Source organism: Scomber japonicus, chromosome 1, assembly GCF_027409825.1.
Source record: "Scomber japonicus isolate fScoJap1 chromosome 1, fScoJap1.pri, whole genome shotgun sequence".
Classification (NCBI taxonomy): domain Eukaryota; kingdom Metazoa; phylum Chordata; class Actinopteri; order Scombriformes; family Scombridae; genus Scomber; species Scomber japonicus.
The window spans coordinates 23,450,199-23,470,114 of NC_070578.1; the positions used below are offsets into that span (position 1 = coordinate 23,450,199).

At 39.9% G+C, this 19,916-nt stretch overlaps 2 protein-coding genes across 2 annotated transcripts in view; one reads left to right on the forward strand and one right to left on the reverse strand.

The window, feature by feature from the left end:
* The window catches only part of pde3b (phosphodiesterase 3B), a 49,880-nt gene extending 37,061 nt beyond the window's left edge, over positions 1-12,819 (forward strand). The window contains exons 3-16 of the mRNA XM_053324550.1: positions 8-256; positions 826-974; positions 2,348-2,448; positions 2,558-2,789; positions 2,911-3,002; positions 3,614-3,771; positions 4,025-4,159; positions 4,887-4,998; positions 5,215-5,328; positions 7,084-7,283; positions 8,685-8,888; positions 9,087-9,248; positions 10,197-10,452; positions 10,542-12,819. Coding sequence (XP_053180525.1) covers positions 8-256; positions 826-974; positions 2,348-2,448; positions 2,558-2,789; positions 2,911-3,002; positions 3,614-3,771; positions 4,025-4,159; positions 4,887-4,998; positions 5,215-5,328; positions 7,084-7,283; positions 8,685-8,888; positions 9,087-9,248; positions 10,197-10,452; positions 10,542-10,768 — 2,391 coding nt within the window. The 3' untranslated portion in view covers positions 10,769-12,819. The remainder of the gene's footprint in view (positions 1-7; positions 257-825; positions 975-2,347; positions 2,449-2,557; positions 2,790-2,910; positions 3,003-3,613; positions 3,772-4,024; positions 4,160-4,886; positions 4,999-5,214; positions 5,329-7,083; positions 7,284-8,684; positions 8,889-9,086; positions 9,249-10,196; positions 10,453-10,541) is intronic.
* Positions 12,820-13,499: 680 nt separating this feature from the next.
* LOC128363921 (vitamin D 25-hydroxylase) lies at positions 13,500-19,707 on the reverse strand. The gene is made up of 5 exons (XM_053324561.1): positions 19,406-19,707; positions 18,195-18,336; positions 17,443-18,075; positions 16,983-17,312; positions 13,500-16,032 (listed from the first exon to the last, which is right to left on the reverse strand). Exons 1-5 carry the CDS (start codon positions 19,640-19,642, stop codon positions 15,815-15,817), a joined length of 1,560 nt encoding a protein of 519 aa, XP_053180536.1. The 5' UTR covers positions 19,643-19,707; the 3' UTR covers positions 13,500-15,814.
* Between the last annotated feature and the right edge of the window lie 209 nt (positions 19,708-19,916).

The window sequence follows — 19,916 nt, forward strand, 5'->3', positions numbered from 1 at the left end:
ACGGCAGGGTGCAGTGAGCGGCAATGGTGTGGACCTTTCAGTCATCAACGAGGCCAGGAACCTGGTGTCAGACCTGCTGATGGACTCGTCTTTGTCACCCCAGACCATTTCAGCCTTGCGCAGCGTCTCCAGCCTCATGGGGACGTTTTCAGGCTCCTGCCGCCCAAGGGTCAACCCTTTCACCCCTTTCCCGGGCTTCTACTCCTGTGATGAGGTGGAGGACTCCGTAGAGAGAAGTGACAGAAAGCCCATTAAGGTGTTTTGAAGCTTTACTGCCTAAATACATAAAGACATATGTTAGTCACATTATTCCAAGACCAAAGACACAGTGGTAACTAAACTTAGGAATTAACTAGAAGTTCCTTCAGCATGTTTCCTTCTCAAGAATTGCCACAGTGTGCCGTTAGATTTTTCCAACAGGATTAGCGTTACATCAATGACATCATCAACATGTTGCATTAGGCAATATTGAAACAAGTAGTGTGTCATCCTTCCCCCACTGTTCTTCCAAATTTACATGCCAAGTCCCTGGTCACTGCTAACTCCCACTGGGTTGTTTTGGGGAGGGAGTGCCTCTTTTCACCTGACAGCTAGGTGCTTCACCAGGAAGGTGCAACGGGCACAGAGGTTCACACTATCTTGTCCAGGTCCTTCAGATGAACATGCACTGTGTTACACGGCCTAAGTTAACAAAAGCACATTGCTTTTTGGTTTTAAGTGCTCTTTTCAAACCAAAAAAGTGCAAAAAATTTTCTCTTGAATCACATGATCTCCTTCTTCTGTTTAGTATGTATCTATATTAAAGAGTTACTTCTTCCACATCAGGGTTTGAGCAGCAGAAACAGCCTCCCTACCCCTCAGCCCAGGCGGAGTTCCACCTCTTCATCCTCTGCACTCCCTCCTCTTGACTCCACTTCTTTACGGTGGGAACGCAACAATGGCAAGAGACCCCACCCAGACCTCAACTTGACCAGGTATCAACACAACACAACCAACACAATCCTCGCTATGTCCACAAATACACAAACCCACCTACAAGCACAAAAAGTCTGTACACTGTACTACTTTCCTTCCATTGGTTTACAATACCCTGATTGCCCCATTCCAGATCAGATGAATGATCTCAATAATGTGGCTGTACTCTAGCTGAACTAGCTTGCCTCAGGTTGCTCAGCTGTTTAACAGCACAATTGTGCACAATTAAGTTAAGGACTCCTTTTTAGTTTTTAGATTTTTGGTCAATCTGGAAAAAGTAACGAAATGGGGTGATATCTTCATTATGAAGAAATAATAGAAATAGTACATTTCACATTATAGATTACATTTTAATTTGAGGGGAAAAACTTGATTTGACAGTCAAAACTATAAATATTGTTTTATTTTTGATATTTTTTCAGAGGTTTGCCTGTATTATTTTACACCCCACACTACATCTACCTGTCATGCTACAGCTAGATCAAAATATCAGAGTCAAAACAAAGATTTTCGAGTCATCATGTCGCCCTATGTTCCCATGTTGTGGTGTTACTTTTATTGCCAGAGTGGAACATTGGTTGTACTACAAACATTTAATATATGTCTGATGTAATGTAATAAATTATCATGCAAAGCAAGTTATCCTACCCTAAGCAAACATGTCACTCTGTTATCTTTAGTGCTTGTCACCGTCCATACCGCAGTAACTCAATTTTCACAGTTGATCAGTGATGAGGTAGTTTTCACAATTTAGACCAACAATAACTGCTGCATGCAGATTAAGTCTGCAACATTAATTGTGGTTTGAACTCCACCAGAATACTGAAAATCTAGAATTGAATTAACTAGTTAACCTGCAAATCCTGTTTCACTGAACAGACATACTGACATATTTTCAGCCTCCATTAATTGCAAAACAAAGGAAATGTAAATAACTGTAAAATTTATAATGTCATCATATACTAATTGTTTGTTTTTAAGCAGTCTGAACATTGCAGTGTTCATCTTTCATTGTGTTACTCTGGGATCAATATGTGTATCTGTGAGCTCTGAGTGTTTCAGCTTGTACAGTACAGAGAAACCAAAAGCAGAAGGAAATATGAATACATCACTGTATTATCTATTCTTTGAGTAAAAACATGGACTCTTGCCCTGATTGACAGAGTGAAGGAAAGTATTTCATTGAAGTATAATAATGGCAAATTGATACATTTGAACACTGAGATGTAGTGTTAATATTACTCCACAGGATGGCGGTACAGGTCTTCTTGCCTGAGGACTCAAATCCAGTGCAAAACAAAGAGCTACAATTAAATGTAATGTATTCCTTAGCCAGTGGTGAATATGTGTATATATATCTTTTGTGCTCCAGCTCAGGTCTGTCCAATGGGCCGAATGCAAACCTGCTCACCATTCCCAAGCAGAGGTCCTCCTCTGTTACTCTCACCTACCATGCAGGGCCCAGGCGAGCAGGTGAGACTGAACCATAAAATGTTCAGACACCAAACTTTGAATAATTAGTCATGTTCTTCCAAAAATTTCACGTCTTTGTCTTTTCCTTCATCCACTCCATCCTCTTTAGGGACATCTCCGAGCCTGAGCCCAGTCACCTCACCAAGCCACAGCCCTCCGGCAGTAGGTACAGGTTCCTCGTCCTCCCTGGTCACTCGATCGCCTGTAGAGTTCCCAGACACGGCCGACTTCCTGACTAAGCCGAGCGTCAATCTGAACCTGCACAAGCCTTTGGGTTATACCCTCAGCTCACCTGATTTTCAGCAGCCCTTTCGTGGCTCTGCTTTCCCTCTTTGCACCAGGTGAAACCAGCTGTATTGAAGCAGCATGTTAAGCTACAATCATTTTTTTGTTAGTGTTAATGAGAATAAATGTTGTACTAAAATGTATTATGTCTGTTACTACTACCTCTTTTTGTTATAGCTGTGGTCGTCAGATGCTTAAGGGACCTTCCAGCAGTGATACAGGGGAAATTAATCAGTCATATATCAGTGAGGCTCAACGCAGGCGCTCAGGTACATGCAAGTCTCTACATCTAATACACATTATGTGAAGGACAACATTGTCAAGTACTGTAGTGCTAGATGTTGACAGAGAAACACCATCCGTAAGTAGTATAGGAGGTTAATGCTGCCCTCTGGTGGAGACCACTAATAATGCAAGTGCAAGCACATAAACGCAGGCATAGGTGCAGATGTGTGAAAGAATTAGGAACTTTGATCATTTCTTATCTTTATGTTCCAATGTGGAATAAATTAGTAATTTTGTTGAAAAGACAGACTCTTAATTGGAAAATAAACTTTGATTCCAGTCATCTTCAATCAGTTACCTGAATGAAGCAAGTCATTTCAATAAAGATGTCATCTTTACTGCACACCTATATCAAAAGCTCAGTTAAACAACAAAGTGAATGATTTCTTGAACAATTCTTTTTTGGGGCTGTAAATGCTGCTGATTTGATGAAGTTCAGAGACCTAATATATGCAAGTAACATGATCATTTGCAATAAAAACAAGTATTTTTTGTTTGTAGGGGTGTGTGTGTGTGTGTGTGTCTGTCTGTCTATCTCCATAACCATATGGCATCTTGTGTGGCCTTTCTTTCACTGTGCTCTGTTTGTATGCAGTTGCAGGTGAAGCACTGGAGTTCACAGGGGAGCCTCTAATCAGGGAGGAGAGCATGGAGGTAGATTTGTCTGCAGAGTCAGACATTGCAGGGAACCAGGGCCAGGCAGAGGAGGAGAACAAGAGCCCGAGGACAGACCAGCAGACTCAGGAATCAGAGGTGCATTTTATCAGACAGCTTCAACTAACAACAGGATTGTCTACTGCTGCACAACAGACAGATCAACCATTTCTTTTGTCATTGTTTTTTTTTTGTTTAGCTCACACATTTACAGAGGCTTGTGAGCCACCTGTGAGCCTCTGATGTAGGCTTTGTATCACATACATTTTTAAATGTGAAGAACATTAAAGGTGAGTAGAAATAAATGCATATCTCATCTTTACAATTTGTGCATTTTTTTGGTTTTCTCCAGGGTGAGCAGGAGTTCAGACTAGATCCTATGCTGGAGGACCATGAAGCTCTCATGGAGAGGATGAACACCTGGAACTTCCAGATCTTCGACCTGGTAGACAAAACAGGAGGAAAAACAGGAAGAATACTCAGCTATGTTAGTACAACAACCACAAACCAACCATGATCACCTATAACTGTTTTATGTTTTTGTTGTGCTCCTAGGCTTAGGTCAGTCAATGTGTCCACCCTTAATAGCTCTCTTAAAAAGCAAAATAGTCAGTATACTGTTTGTTGTTTGTTCCATTCAACACATCTGTTAAGTGGAGTATAATGATCATTGTTGCCCTTATTGACTGCTAACACTGTGTTCACCTTTTAGCTGTAATTTAATATTCTATATAAAAATACATTTTGAGATATCTTTTATTAAAAACAGTGTGCAGTCTGGTATAATCTGGAAAAGGTTTGGAAACAGGATAAATATATTGTTAGTAGGAGGAAAACAGTATACACAGGTGGACTTGGTGTGGGCTTTAATAGCAGCTAATCACATCAGCTCATCAGCAGAACAGAGAGGAGGCTGGCTTCTCCTAAAAGAAAACTGTTTTTGTTTCAGGTGTTCAACCACAGACTTCAACATTTCAAAAAATGTGAATATGCAACACTCTAATTAGAACCATTACAGTACAAAACTTACAATATGCTTACAAGTACCTATGATGTCTCTTTTTAGCTTGAAATGACATTGACAGTGAACTTCTTGTCTTTGCATAATGATTTTAATGTTTCTGTGTTTTAATGTTCCACTGATCATCAGTGATGGTGCTGGTTATCCTGTGTTCTGATCTGTGTTTCAGTAAAGATGGTTTGTATTTCCCCAGGTGACATACACCCTTTTCCAGGATACGTGTCTGTTTGAAATTTTCAAGATCCCTGTGAGGGAGTTCATGACATACTTCTGTGCTCTGGAAAATGGCTACAGGGACATTCCCTGTGAGTGTTACACTGTGTAGGCCTCAAACAAATTCAAAGACTCATGTTTGTTTTTTGTTTGTTCATGTGTCACTCCGAGATGTTCATTTGTATTGTTGGATGAATTAAGTAGCCATAGTGTAGCAAAGCTAAGAAAATGATCTAATATTTCAAATTATTGCCAGTGCACAAAGTAAAATTGACTCATTTGAAAATGTTTTGGTTAAAAACACACAGATCATAACCGGGTCCATGCTACTGATGTACTCCATGCTGTCTGGTACCTGACCACTCGACCAATCCCTGGGTTCCAGCAGATCCACAGTGAGCATGTGACAGGAAGTGACACAGGTAAACACAAGGGACACAGGTGTACTCATAACTTATTTGTTATGGATTATCATTTGTGGAACACAGTTTATGATGTAAACACAGGACTGCACCACAGTCAAGCATGTTGTTATGTAATCAGGACTGCTGTGCAGTACAGATGTCAGCCATTGTGAGGGGATCTTCATCATTCAGTCCGCTCACTGTTTTTTGCAGGAGAGCCTGCACACAGTCATACATAAACAGTATAATAAACCTATAAGTAATTGTAATTCCTGAAATAAAAAGTCTAATCTCCCACATTAAGAGCCATTAAAAGAATGGTATATACTGTAACTTAAGAACTTAAGAACTTAAGCACCTTCTTTGGAAAAGGTGCTTAAGATGTGACTCCAACCCCAGACATCTAATAAAGTATATTAAGTGTGCAGATTCTTCAGCCTTTCCTCTTTGACCACCCTCTAATGTGAGAAATAAAGTAATTTTGAGTGGTTCTATAGAGTGTGTAGAATGTGTCTGCTTCTCCACTGGCATCTGCCAAAGACAAAGAATAAACATATCTTTTAAAAAAAGGGCAAAAAAACACCACGATTCCGAGGCTTGATATTTTATATCCATTAGAAATTATCTAAGATGGCATTTCTTAAAGGGGTTGCTGAGAGAACGTCGAGAAGCGCTGGAACCAGTACTTTTTGAAAGGGGGCATTTAGGGTTGAATGAAAACTGCAGTGAAATTTGTGTGAGCATTTCTAAATGCGGATGACCTATGCTTAACACTGTCCTTGAATGCCTCCTTAGTTGACATACAAACTCACTGCTCTGCTAAAGGTGTTATAAAGGTGTTGTAAAGGTGCTCTCTGTGTAGACATGGGGAAACTATGCTATGAGTATGCCAAGTCGCGCTAGCATCTCTGTCCTCCCCTCTGCTCTATTTGTTGATGTTTTGTGTTGAGCTTAGTTTGATCTTGTAAACTTAGCAACTGGCCAAACTTTGCTAATGGCTCACAGCCCCTCCTGTCAACCAGCAGCAGAGGGAGAAACATAGAGGACAGGAGGTATGAGTAATAGTGACTGATTTCTGTTTTCTTCATCTTCTCTAAACTTCACTCAGTATTTTGATGTCAGGAATATTATTTATTTCCAGTTAGATATTATATCATTAGTATTGATAAAGAACTGGGCCGCTGTTCATGATCAATATCAAGATCTAATTAAAGTTTGAATGTCAAATTTCTAACCGTTGCGTTTGTTTAACACTCACACAAATATCATTTTTATTCACATGGCTTTTTTTGCTCCTGGGGAAACTAATGAAACAACTAATAATGAAAGCAATATTCAATATTCTTTTTTCATTCACTGAAATGCTTTTTCAATGGTATAACTGAGAATAATAATCAACATTAATATTCAGGGAAGACAATTAGCCCACAATTTTATTGATAGGGGGCGGTAAGAGACCTGGATAATAGATAGGGGGAACTGGCCCAAAAAAGCTGAGAACCACTGATGTAAGGCTTAATAAACATCTCCTACTGCAGCTGCCAGAAGAGCTGTCATTTGATAAAAGAAGGCGAGAAAGACAGGGATGAGTAAATGAGTAATTGATTTAGACAGTGAATAAATGAGAGTAGAACAGGTATGTGTGTATATGCTCATATTTAACATTACATTTTGTTTCCCTCTTACTCAACTGTTACCTGTTGTGACAAAGACTGTAGGTCTATACTAAAACTTTCTCTATGGTGACATTTATTTATCCATTGTGTGTTCCAGATTCAGACAGTGGGATCTCTCCAGGCAGGATATCCTATGCCTCCTCCAAGAGCTCCTCTATTTCAGATGACAGCTATGGCTGCTTGGCCTGGAACATTCCTGCCCTGGAGCTCATGGCCCTTTTTGTAGCAGCTGCAATGCACGACTACGACCATCCAGGTCGCACAAATGCCTTTTTAGTAGCCACTAATGCACCTCAGGTAACCTTCAGCATTTGTTGGTACTTGACAGTGTTGTAGACTGAATTGGCAAACTTATATTAGTTTGCTGGGAACACATACATAAAACACACCAGTGTTTACAGAAACAAAGGATTCAGTGTTCAAAATACGGGTTTATGTAATATGACATTTCACCACAAGTTAGGAAGAGGGTTTTGGAAGATATAGCACACACGTAAGTGGACAAACCTTGACGTCCGGATGTCTTTCTAACCGACCACCTTCATATTAACCTGGGCTACATCTCAAGCGTTTCTCTTATGTTTCCACATTACATGCATGTCTAGTTTACATCATTACTGTAGTTGCCTAAGCCTCCTTTAGAAATACACTTGCAGAGATTGTCATTGTTTGCTGCAGGTTTGCAACAAAAAAAGTGTTCTTCCAAGACCGACAGAGGAAAAGCAAATATCACCACTGACGTCTTGCCCCCAACACATGCTCTGTGTATAAACGCATCACATGACAATCTCTGAAGTGGCTGCAGAGTCTGTCTGAATAGCACCTGGCGGATGCTGGACGTCTGTTTTTTCTCTCGTTCCACTTTATCATGTAAAATCTGCTAGCCTTTGTTACATTTTCATCTTTGGTTTACACCTACCCCAGTGTTACTCACAATGACCATGAAGCTGAGTGTCTCATGTGTTATACATGCCCTACAGAAACCCTTTGTTTCCAGTTACAGTTAATGTTTAACCGAACAGTCAACATTTTCCTTACATGACCTAAATTTACATTCTTCATTATGCAAAGTCAATTCCAGGATGCAAGGTTTCTGCTTCAGTCGTACAGATATGCAGGAAAGGATCAATCTTAAGCTTGTTACTGTTCTTGCATTATTTCTACAAAGTGTTTTTTAAATCATCATGGTTAAGATTAACTTCACACTCCATGGTCAGTCAATCCCATAGTATCTCTCACTGTTTAGTCTTATTAATGAAGGAGAAAAAGGTTAACTGTGTGCCCCAGTTTAAATATTGTATTTTCACATCATGGCCAGTGATAGCCCTCCCACTGTCTGGTTTTTAAGAGTCCCAGGAAAGTGGCTTACATGAAAGAAGAGGGAACCCTGAACCTATTGATCGCTAATGATGTTGACAATCGCCATGTCTGTTAAAAGGATCTTTTAAGGCTTTCATAGTATCTGTTCCTCCATTACAGATTTTGACCAGTTTCTTCACATTTGGGCCTATTGCATTTCTACTTTCATAACCAAATTCCCTCATGCCTCTTTTATCTCATTATTTGAGTGTTAGCTATTTCTTAATCCAAATTATGCAACACACATTCAGACATATTATGTAAGAAAATTTAAGACTCACATTTTAGAGGAAATTCTAAAACCCTCACCTCTGGAATTTCCCTCTCTGTCCATTGTAGGCAGTGCTGTACAATGACCGCTCGGTGCTGGAGAACCACCACGCTGCGTCTGCCTGGAGCCTCTACTTGTCCCAGCCCGAGTTCAACTTCTTGGCCAACCTGGACCACGTCGAGTTCAAGCGTTTCCGCTTCCTTGTCATCGAAGCGATTCTGGCCACAGACCTCAAGAAGCACTTTGACTTCCTGGCTGAGTTCAATGCTAAGGTCTGAGATTTCACAATGATATGATCAGAATAAATAATTATCTATTTATTGATCCGTTAGTTTCTGGCAAAAAATATTATTTGAAACATTAGGATGGTACATTAAGATTTATTTGAGTATGTAGTATAATGGATGCAGAATAAAACAGTCTTTCAGCTCTTTCTTATAAGGCATTTATTTCTGTCTGTTTGTGAACAGGTGAATGATGTGAACAGTCCAGGAATTGATTGGACCAATGAAAATGACAGACTGCTGGTGTGCCAAGTGTGTATCAAGCTAGCAGATATCAACGGACCAGCCAAAGTCCGTGACCTGCACCTCAAGTGGACAGAGGGCATTGTCAATGAATTTTATGAGCAGGTAGAGACTTTATGTTAATGAGTTTATCCTGTTAACATGGCATTGTATATTTTTAGTTTGCAGTATATTTTTAATTAAAAAATAATTAGGTACATAAAAAATCCATCCTGGGCATGCAGGTCCTACACAGCGGACCCCGGTTCGAATCCCGGCCAGAGGACCTTTGCTGCATGTCACACCCTCCTCTCTCCCATTATTTCCTGTCTATCAACTGTCAAATGAAGGTGTCTATGCCTGAAAAAGAGCAACCAAAAAGACTGAAAAATTAAAAGACAGTTAAATCTAAGTGGAATGGGATGTTTCAGCTTTTTTACATCAGTATAAAACCTCACCACTAAAGATCTGTAATGTCTTTACAGGATATGTTCACAATTATACAAGTTTGTCTTAAAACAACAGTCAGGTCCCCATTTTTGGTGAACATTTGCTCTTTTGTAATCATATCTCCTGTTCACATTGACTATAAGAACATCCCCTCCAATTGTGCTTACAGTGTAATGTAATAACAGGTTTCAGTCATCTAATTCAGTCAAATAAAGTAGATATCTTCTTAAGAAACAGCCTGTGTCTTGAAAGACTGTGTTTTCCTGTTCAGCTGCAGTGGAAGGACAATAACAAAAAGAAGGAATTGGGCACTAAAAAGAGAGAAACTTTGAAAACTATTGACTTGATTCGACTTGATGTGACTAAATTGGATGGCTGAAGCCTGTTATTACTACATTGTAAGCACATTGGATCCCATTAGCTTCAAATAAACGTTTAAATCTATTTTTGCCCCGAAGGACGGCTGCAGATTTTGTCCCCCATCACAGTACATTATTTGGCCATTATGAACAGGAGGAATGATTACAGCAAGAAACTATTTTTCAATGTTCAAGTCTGTTCTCAGACAGACTTGAAAAATTGTGAAACCATCTTTTAACTGTAATCTTTGTTTTTGACTTGCAGGGAGATGAAGAAGGTCGGCTGGGATTACCCATCAGCCCTTTCATGGACCGCTCCTCTCCACAGCTGGCGAAGCTACAAGAGTCCTTCATTACGCATATTGTAGGACCACTTTGTAACTCGTACGATGCCGCTGGCCTACTTCCTGGCTACTGGATCAATGAAGAGGGATCAGATGAAGACGATGAGGGGCAGGTGGACACAGACACAGATGAGGATGAGGATGATGATGATGAGCTAGATGAGGAGCTGGCACCAAGTAAGACATTGATAGCTCATCAGTAATGATATGTTTCCATTACCCAATCGCAATTTCGTTAAACAAATGTTTACTTTTGTTCGTCACAGAAAGGAGGAAGAGGCGCCGCCGATTGTTCTGCAGCATCATGCAGCACCTGACAGAGAACCACAAGGTGTGGAAGAAGACCATTGATGAGGAGGAGAAGAGCAAAGAGCTCGCCAAACAGCAGCAACCTGACAGCCTTCTCCCTAGCCTGCCAGCCAGCCTGCCCACCTCCCCTTCAGATGACATTCAGGTCATCCAGGAGGAGGAGGAGGGAGAGGATCGTCAGTAGCACGATTGCAAAGGAATGAACACAGATGTGCGAAAAAAAGAAGAGGAGAGGCAGTATAAGGATACGAGTCCTTCAACCACCTGCCTTTCACCAACATAAACACATACAGACACGAGAAACAGACACACACGACAGTTGACAAATGCACATAAATCACACTTTTCTCCTTCTCTCTCACACACACACACATGCACACATACATATTGAAAGATTCACTGTGCAGACACTCAGATGCTTAAGCAGTTACATTGTTTTTTTGGAGAAACAAAAAGGCCTTACTACTGTGAGCGGATCCTTGCTGCAACAGTGGGAGCCCAACTCCTATGCACTTTCACCCCATGGAGAGTCGAGTGCACCCAGAAAAAAGCACCAGAACTGAGGAGGAAGGTGCAGAAGAAGAAGAGTGCGGGACGGGGTCCAGCATTAACTTGTCCTCCATGGTAACCTGGCTGCGATGCTGCCTTGAATGCAAAGCGCTTACACCTCCCTTAGGTACAAAACAAATCCTGTCTATTTAAAAATGAAAAAGGTAGAGGAATAATAATGAAGCAAGCGACATCATGAAATGATTGACACCCTTTACCAAAGTGAACAGTTCAAACCCGGAAAGACAAGAGACTGAGACTGTTTCAGCCTCAATGTCAGGTATATTTTTGAATTATATATATATACATATATATATCAAATGTGCCTGTCTGAACCTTTACTGAGTCCATATTGGCCCAGAGCCTAGGCTTGTGTAGTTCTCTCTCCTTGCTGGCGACACGAAACACTGTATCAGACTCAGTCACAGAGACATTATTGAAATGTTGACTGATTAATAGCATTATATCTGCATCATTTTTGATGCTTTTATTCATGTGTACCACCCGTCTATTTTTTTTTGTTGTTGTTGTTGGTTTCTTTAACTCTTCTTGCTTCATTTTGTTTTGAGTGTGTGAATCTTTTTTGAGGGAATGTGATAGAGAGAATGAGTAAGGAGAAAGAGAGCATATTTTTAATTATTTTAGTATGTAATTTGTGTGTATGTTTGTGTGTCCTTTCTGTAATGGTTGGTTTCTAATCAGTGAAATGTCCTCTGGTGTTTATTAACATGTCGCATTCAGATCAGGAGTGCTGTCTCAATGAATGGATTCTTCATTTTTTTTTTTTTTCATTCAAAGTATTTTTTAAAGGTTACTCAGGATTCATGCAAAGTTGAATAATTATTTTGCAAGAATTTATGTCATGAATATTAAATACACTTTAAAAAACAGAGAAAATCTAAAATCTGGGTGACTGAAGTAGTTTGTAATCTATTAATTAAAAACTTGACTTCAAACAAATTCAAGCAATTGAGATCCTCTGTGACAAAGGGGGCATACAGTATGTGCTGTCTCTTGGCCATTCATACACTGTTTGCATAACCTTTTTACAACCTCACGGGAGAAACGCTTATCTTGATTGTCAGCAGACTGCAAATGTCTCTCCTGCAGCCACAACACATTGTATAATTTTTGCAGTTCTGTCACCGTATGTTTGGTCACTTCAATGCTCTCTGCATTGTTTTAAAGCAAACAGTACAGTGTCTAAATGTCTGTGTTTCAGTCAGCCAACAGACACTGATGTTTAGACAAATGAAAAGCTAACCCTTCTCACTTTTGGTTACATTTTATTTGTTTTTTTGTTTTTGTTTTTTACCAAACCCATAACTCGGCCAGTGTGTAAAGATGGGATCCAGGGTTTCATTTCACTTTGGTTTTATTTATAAGTCATATTACATATATATACCCATACTCACTGGCCACTTTATTAGGAACACCTGTGCAATCTAATGCAATCCAACACAACAGCTTCACCATAAATTGTACATTTACAAAGCTTATGTATTTTCAGTTATAGTTGACATTTTCAGAAAAGTGATAATTGTTCTTTATGTTCATGATTGAGGTTATAGAGGATGGTGGTGGTGTATTAGTGTATTATTGTATTGAAAAATGTTCCTAATATTTTGCCCTCCTCATGTATGTTAATGAAGTGGAATAAATATTAGGAACATCATTCAATTTATTTCACTCCAGTACACCACCGGCACCCCAGTAATAGACCTTTTTCTGACAATATCAACAAAAATGTATAAGCTTTGTAAATATATAAGTTATGGCAGAGCTGCTGTATTGAATTGCATTAGATTGCACAGGTGTACCTAATAAAGTAGCCAGTGAATGTATTTATATACATATATATGTATGACGAAAACAACAAACTACTAGTTCTCTATTTTTGTCTCTAAACTCTTGGCATTCCACTAGAATAAGATGTTTTGTGAGAGGGAAGGCAGAATTGTTGCCTAGCTCCTTTATCACCTTATTAAATCATAGTCTCTGGAGAAAATGTTAAGTAAGCAAGTGTCGAATTGAGATAAGTAATATTTAAAGACAAAAAAATAGATACAGGTGTGCACATTTTAATACCAAACAAGTGTTTAGCCGCTGTACAAAAGAGTATGTGCATAAATATATATTTTTTGAATAATCAAAAGAATGCATCTGTTTTCTACACACAGCTGACATATTGTACATTGAGATCCTGTAATTACCATTGTGTTTCCAGAGTTTTTATCTACTTCTATTTACAGGTGTGGAACTGTGGGGTTTGGTGTTTTGATTTTGATTTTTTTTTTCACTTGGTTTCAGCCTCTCCTTGTTCTGTATCATAACCACTCTTGTAATCTTCATTATCTCTCTCTCTCTCTCTCTCTCTCTCTCTCTCTCTCTCTCTCTCTCTCTCTCTCTCTCTCTCTCTCTCTCTCTCTCTCTCACTCTCACTGTTGTCTTAGTCGACCCAACTAGTGCCAAACTTTACCTACACACAGTACAGTAGTTTGTGGGCTGTGATACACTGATTGGCAAATATCTCTGGGCTCCAGTACTATTCGTGCAAGAGAAACACCTCGAGTCAAATATTCCACCAAAGCTCGAGGTGGCAGGGACAGTGATAAGAGTCGAAGCTGGACTCAGGTCAGAGCCATATATACATTCTGACAACTCTGTTGTCAGTTTTTTCACATGGACCCATGCTGGATCATAAAGCCTTGGTAGCTCCTGACCCAACGTATTCTGGCTCATTAAGTTGTAAAAGTTGTTGGCTTCTTACTGTGCAGTCTTTCAAACCACAGTGTCCTCTGATGATTGTGCCATAAATACATCTATGAATGGTTGTTTCCCTTATGTAGCATCAATATATGTACGTTTGTCTAATGTAACCATTCACCCTTATCTACATTGTGGGGGCAACTGATTTTTGTTGTTATTTATAGCTGTCATAAAACACCATCCCTAAAGTATGAGCAGTTCTCATTGATTTTTATTGGTATGTGTGTGGGTGTGTGTGAACTGGGATATATGAAACGCCTTCATTCCTTTGTCCTTGCCACACCAAATAATCTGAGAGGAGATAAAAACAAGCCGATGTTTTCACTAAAATTGCTTTATTGCACATCTTTTCAGAACTGTGTCGCTGTGTACAAACTGTGTTTCATCTCACCCACTCCTAGTTATGTTGCACCTGTTACCTTTATCATTTATATTAGTATACGTGCAGAGGTCTAATCAGCCAGAGTGACTGAAACACTGATGTGTTGTTAGTGTGCAGGGCCTATAAAGGTGTTATCATCAATATTTTTACACTGACAATTCATCAGTGAAGAACCCAACAGAAAATGTCCACATGGCTCTGCAGTTCCCCTTAGAGTGTTATGGCATGCTTGAGCTCATTGTTATGTTTGCATTTTGGTTTAGTATCACTGCAGTAATCAGTTTCCACACACAGCAGACAGTTTTTCTGAGTCTGGTATGTCAGTGTTCAGATTGTTTCACTGCCACCAAGTGGCCAAAATAATGCATTTGCAATTTTGTTGGTTACAAGATATCACACATTCATTATACTATTATCACTGAATCTACAGCGCATAACTTGCTGGATTATCAATGCATTTCTCTGCTGTGCAACAGGATAGGTATAATACACAACTGCTGTCACCTTAAACATACAATTATTGTTAATGATTACGCTGGGTATCCTGAGATTTGTCAGAGCAGGATAAGATATGTAGATGGCAGGTTTCTCTGCTCATCGTGTTTATTTATGAGTTCTTCAAGTATTAAATGAAATGTTACAGACTTAAATATTATGTCAAATTTGTTAATGAAAAATGAAAAAATTTAAAAGGAAGAAAGGAAAAGAAGGCTTTCAATATTTTAACAAAGGCTTTATAAACAGAACAATGTACATACCACCACTATTGCAAAAAAAGGACAAACAAATATTAACTTCACACACAAATGCAGTACTTTGTTAGTACTGATAAGCACCATTTAACAGAAACCAGTGTTGCATAGTCAGTTTCTAGAAATCCACCAGGGTTGCATTTGCCTTCTAAGAGAAAGATTTTCCACAGAGCATTATCCCTGCAGAAGGGGTCAGAGTCAGTCCACATGACGTAATTATTGGCTGATGTCCAGCTCCAACAGAGTGGACATAACTGGAAAGTCTGTCAGTCTCATTTCGCCCTATACGTACAAATCAGTGGTGTCATTTGTCTGACCCGTACCTGTCCCGAGAAGGAAGGGCTATGAACCATCATAGGTGTACTTAGTATCAATCATTGACATGATCTAAGCCATTGCTACAGCACCAGGGTTCATAGACATTTCACGTTCTGCGGCTCAGAACAATTCTGAGCTACAGAGAAGTCAATCAATAACACACTTGTATTTCCAGGATGTCCTTTCAGCACCAACTTATGTCCCCTAACCTGCTGCTTTAGAGCATTGTGCAAACGTGCATATTGCTCAGTAAACAAATTCGATAGCAAGAGAGTCAATTGTCTCACATGTTCACATGTAGAGTCTTTGACGAAGTCTTTCGGAAAAGCTGGAACGCACCACTGGACACTATAGTCCAGACTAATACAGTTTTAAGCACCGATATCATGTGGTTGCATTGCTGTGCAAAACAGAAAAATTCTGACTTAAGTGGTGTAACAGGTCATGAATAACCACTGGCCTACTTGTGATAAGGAGTGTCTCCACAGTAGGGAGTTTTCTGCTGCCTGCGGATGGCACAGATGGAGTAAGGCTTGGGCTGTAAGGTCATGCCCAGTTTGGGAGCTACAGTGGGAACAGTTCCTGGAGAAAACTGGAGGTGAAACCTCTGGAGGAGAGTGGTGAAAAAGAGGAACATCTCCATCCTGGCCAGTTGCTCACCCAGGCAGCAACGCCTCCCTGACAAAAGAAAAATACTTAATTTAGACTCTCATATAAACACATATAAACACCAAGAACACTTTTGAGGAGAAAAAACACTACAGATGATTTAAAAAAGAAGGATTTAACTGAGCAGAGAAGGTGTTGGAGATGTAAAAACAATCACTAGGGAGTCTCTTTCATGCTCTATGAGAATCATCTGTGATTAAGATTTCTCAGGCACAGAAGCTTTATATGAGATAATGCACACTGTACAAGAACATAAGATCAAGAGAAAAAATGTAATACATTTATGCTACATCTGAAGCAAACACATTTATCTTATATTTGTTTTGAAAATGAAAATGAATAGTATAGACTTGACTGTATGACCAATATGAATTATATCTTTAATTAACAGTGATCAGGGGATTATTTGTAACATTAAAAGGGTGTTCCTAATGACCCCCTTTGTTTTTCTCAACAAGAAAAATAATTAATATACTATTCTTGAAAGCAGGGCCTTTTATAAAACTTTTATTTTCATTGTCTCTTCTCTCGATGAAAATATGGGTTTGGGGTTAACGTATGTGTGATATGTGTATATTAGTGGTTTTTGGAGGAAAGTGGATACCATTTAGCATAAATAAAGCAAATAACAGGATCTGTGTAGAAGTGGATGTGTGTAAGACCTTGTTGCTGTTGATGCTCATTCAACACTGTTGGTTGATTTTTCTGATTGTTCTGATGGTTTGGCAGCAGACTCTAATTACTTTCTAGTTTTACTTGAAGTTTCACTTATTCAACTGAGGTACCTGAAACCTCTAAACCACTAAATGTTATTTTTAAAAAACAATGTGTGGACAAATTAAATAGTCACTGACTGGTGACATTTTTGGTTTATAATGACTGTCATCATAAACATTTTTAAGGAATGTAGGTGTATATATAATATATATAAACATATTTATAAACATAGTGAAACTAACCCAGAGAGAATGGCAGGAACGCTTCCCGTCTCACAAAGTTGCCATTGCTGTCCAGAAACCGCTGTGGCGAGAAAACACCTGGGTCGTTCCAGTATTTCTCATCAAAGTGAACTGAGTATAGGTTTGTGATCACCATGGTGCCTTTGGGAATAGTGTACCCATTGACTTTTGCATCCTGGGAGGTGGCACGGAAAATACCAAGTGGAACAATGTTGCAGAAGCGCAGGACCTCATGCAAAACAGCCTCCACGTAGGGCATCCTCTGTTTGTCCTCCAGAGTTGGTGCCCTTCCATTGGTCAGCACACTGTCAATCTCCCTGTGCACCCTCTCTTTGAAGCACAAAACAGACAACCACTTTATTTAGATTTGCAGACAGATATGATTCAAATATCTCTCACATGACTGTAGTGTTGACGTAAAAGGTTTTCACATTAGGATGAAGCTACTTCTACAATTTACCTTGTATGTTGGGGTAGAGGGCCATGTACAGCATGGCCCAGCGCAAGGTGTTAGTTGTGGTCTCTGTGCCTGCAATGATGAGCTCGCCCACTGAATAGATGAGGTTCTCATAGGAATATGATGAACTGGGGTCTCCTGCATGCTGCTCCAGCTCATCCAAGTAGGCATCAACATAGTGCCGTGGTACCTGTGGCACCCTGCCCTTTGAAAAACCCTTTATAACCTCCAGTAGGAAGTCGTACACCTCAGCAGCATTGCGGAACAGCTTCTGGTGTTTTCCAAAGGGCACATACTCAATCCAAGGGAAGGCATTGTAGAGGAGGGCCCAGCCACTCACTGCTAGCTCCACGTTCTCACTGAAGATCTCGATCATGTGCTGGAAGTTACTGTCATCGTAAGTAAAGCGCTGTCCAAAAATGATAAGGTTGGTGATGTTGGACACAGCGTTGGTCACTAAGTGTTTGGGGTTGAAGGGTTTCCCCTTGTGCTCGTCGATGGCGTCAACAAAGAACATACACTCTTCTGAGATCTTTCTTTCAAACAGTCTCTGACCACTGCCAAAGTAACGGAAAGAGTTGCAAGCCAATTTACGGTGTTCAATCCAGCCTTTGCCATATTTGCAATTGAGAAGTCCTTTGGATGACAGAAGCAAAAAAGAAAACAGAAGAATTTAATCATTTAAAATATAGCAGAATGATAACGATGAAATGAATAAGAAATCCAATAAATTACAAACTTTAACAGCATCTTACCACCCATTTTGGTCATTTTCTTGAATAAAGGCAGGGATGGGCGATCGGCAAACACCTCACTCTGATGATAAAGGCACTCCCTAACACTGTCATACCCATTTAATACCACAGTCAAGATGCCCCCCAGGTCGAGGCTGAATATCTGAAAGACATAAATGCAACATGAGCACTGTACTCTTTTTGTTCTTTGTGTCTTTTTGTGTAAATGAAGGAGTGTAGTTCTGACATTTTGCTTTTGTACTCTTTGGCACTAGTCTCCAAAGAGGATTTTGAACCAGGATGAGTTAAAGGATAGGGTCACAATTTTTCAAGTCTGTCTTGAAACAATAGAAAGATGTCTATATGAACACTGAAAGACATTTCAGTTGCTGGAATTATTCCTCCTGTTCATACTGACCATTAGAAGATCAGCTTCAAGTTGGCTTACAATGTTAGTGATGGGGGACAAATTCCACAGACCTCTTTTTGTGTAAAAATGTATTTGAAGGTTCATCTGAAACTGCTTCAGCAGCCAATGTTAGTCATATCAAGTGGATATCTTTAGTAGTTAGTCTTTTTACCGTTATGTTCCCTTAGACAGTGTGTCCCTGTAGAGCTGTGGTGGAAGTATAGTAACAAAAAGAGGGACTTTCCCACTAAAAAGACTGTAACACTGAAAGATAATATATTGATTTGACTAATTTAGACAGCTGAAACTTCATATCTTCAGATAAACATATACATTTTGCACAGAAGGTGGGCTGTGGATTTTGTCCCCCATCCCTTCCATTGTAAGTATTGTTTTAAGACACTAAACTTCCCTGACATTTAGAGAATTCCATCTACAGAGGTGTCCAGCTCCACACCTAATTCCTAAATATGTTTACAGTAACAAAAACGACAACATGTCACCAGAAGGAAACCTTCCTATAGGAAACTATATTAATCTTGGGAGGAGGCTCTAATTTGAGGGATCCCCTGATTCACCAATCATTCTCTTCCAAGCAAATGCTTCAGACCGCCAAATGTTAGGGCGAGTCTCTTTTGTTCGTTTCATAACTATTTCCCGGCTTGTGTGTGTGTGTGTGTGTGTGTGTGTGTGTGTGTGTGTGTGTGTGTGTTTGAGTTTGTGCATGTGTGTGTGTGTGTGAGTCTGAAACCTCTTGCATATTCCATACAGCATAGGGTCATGCACTGCAAAAAAAAAAAAGCGCTGTAAACTGAGTGATTACCTGTCCATGAACTTCACTCTGCCTCTTGAGGAAGACGTGCGGCTCGGTGGCCAGAGACAGAATGTTCCCTATTACGGGGATGGGAGATGGACCAGGAGGAAACCCCGGGGGTCTTCTCTGCTTGACGAGCTGGCGAACCAGCAGGAAGGCGAAGAGGACGACAGTCAGACAGCCTACAGCGAGCAGTGCCTGTGCCCAGGACATCGGCACCAGAGTCGGCGACTTAATTGAAACCATCTTCCCAAAAATCGCTCTTCCCTGCTGGACTACTTCTGCTGACTTTGGCTTCTCCTCAGAGGAACTGAAGCACATATGTATCATCTTGCACATTTTCTATCCCCCGCCTCTTAGGCTAAGATTGGCCAGAAAGTCAGAGTCAGCTGTTGGTGAACTTTGTTCTGCTCCTGATCAATACTCCGGATCATTTTGGTGGTTATTTGGTTGATTTGGCTACTTTTAATGAATGCACAGAGGGGGAAACGCACAACAAACTCACAATGCAAAACAGAAA

What these genes read in the sequence shown, in the direction of transcription:
- LOC128363921 (XM_053324561.1), bottom strand. Translation starts at nt 19,642, where the DNA reads ATGGTTTCAATTAAGTCGCCGACTCTGGTGCCGATGTCCTGGGCACAG. An exon ending in GAAAATGACCAAAATGGGTG is followed by an intron (nt 18,076 to 18,194) that starts GTAAGATGCTGT and finishes TGTCATCCAAAG; the next exon opens with GACTTCTCAATTGCAAATAT. An exon ending in CCTCTACCCCAACATACAAG is followed by an intron (nt 17,313 to 17,442) that starts GTAAATTGTAGA and finishes TGTGCTTCAAAG; the next exon opens with AGAGGGTGCACAGGGAGATT.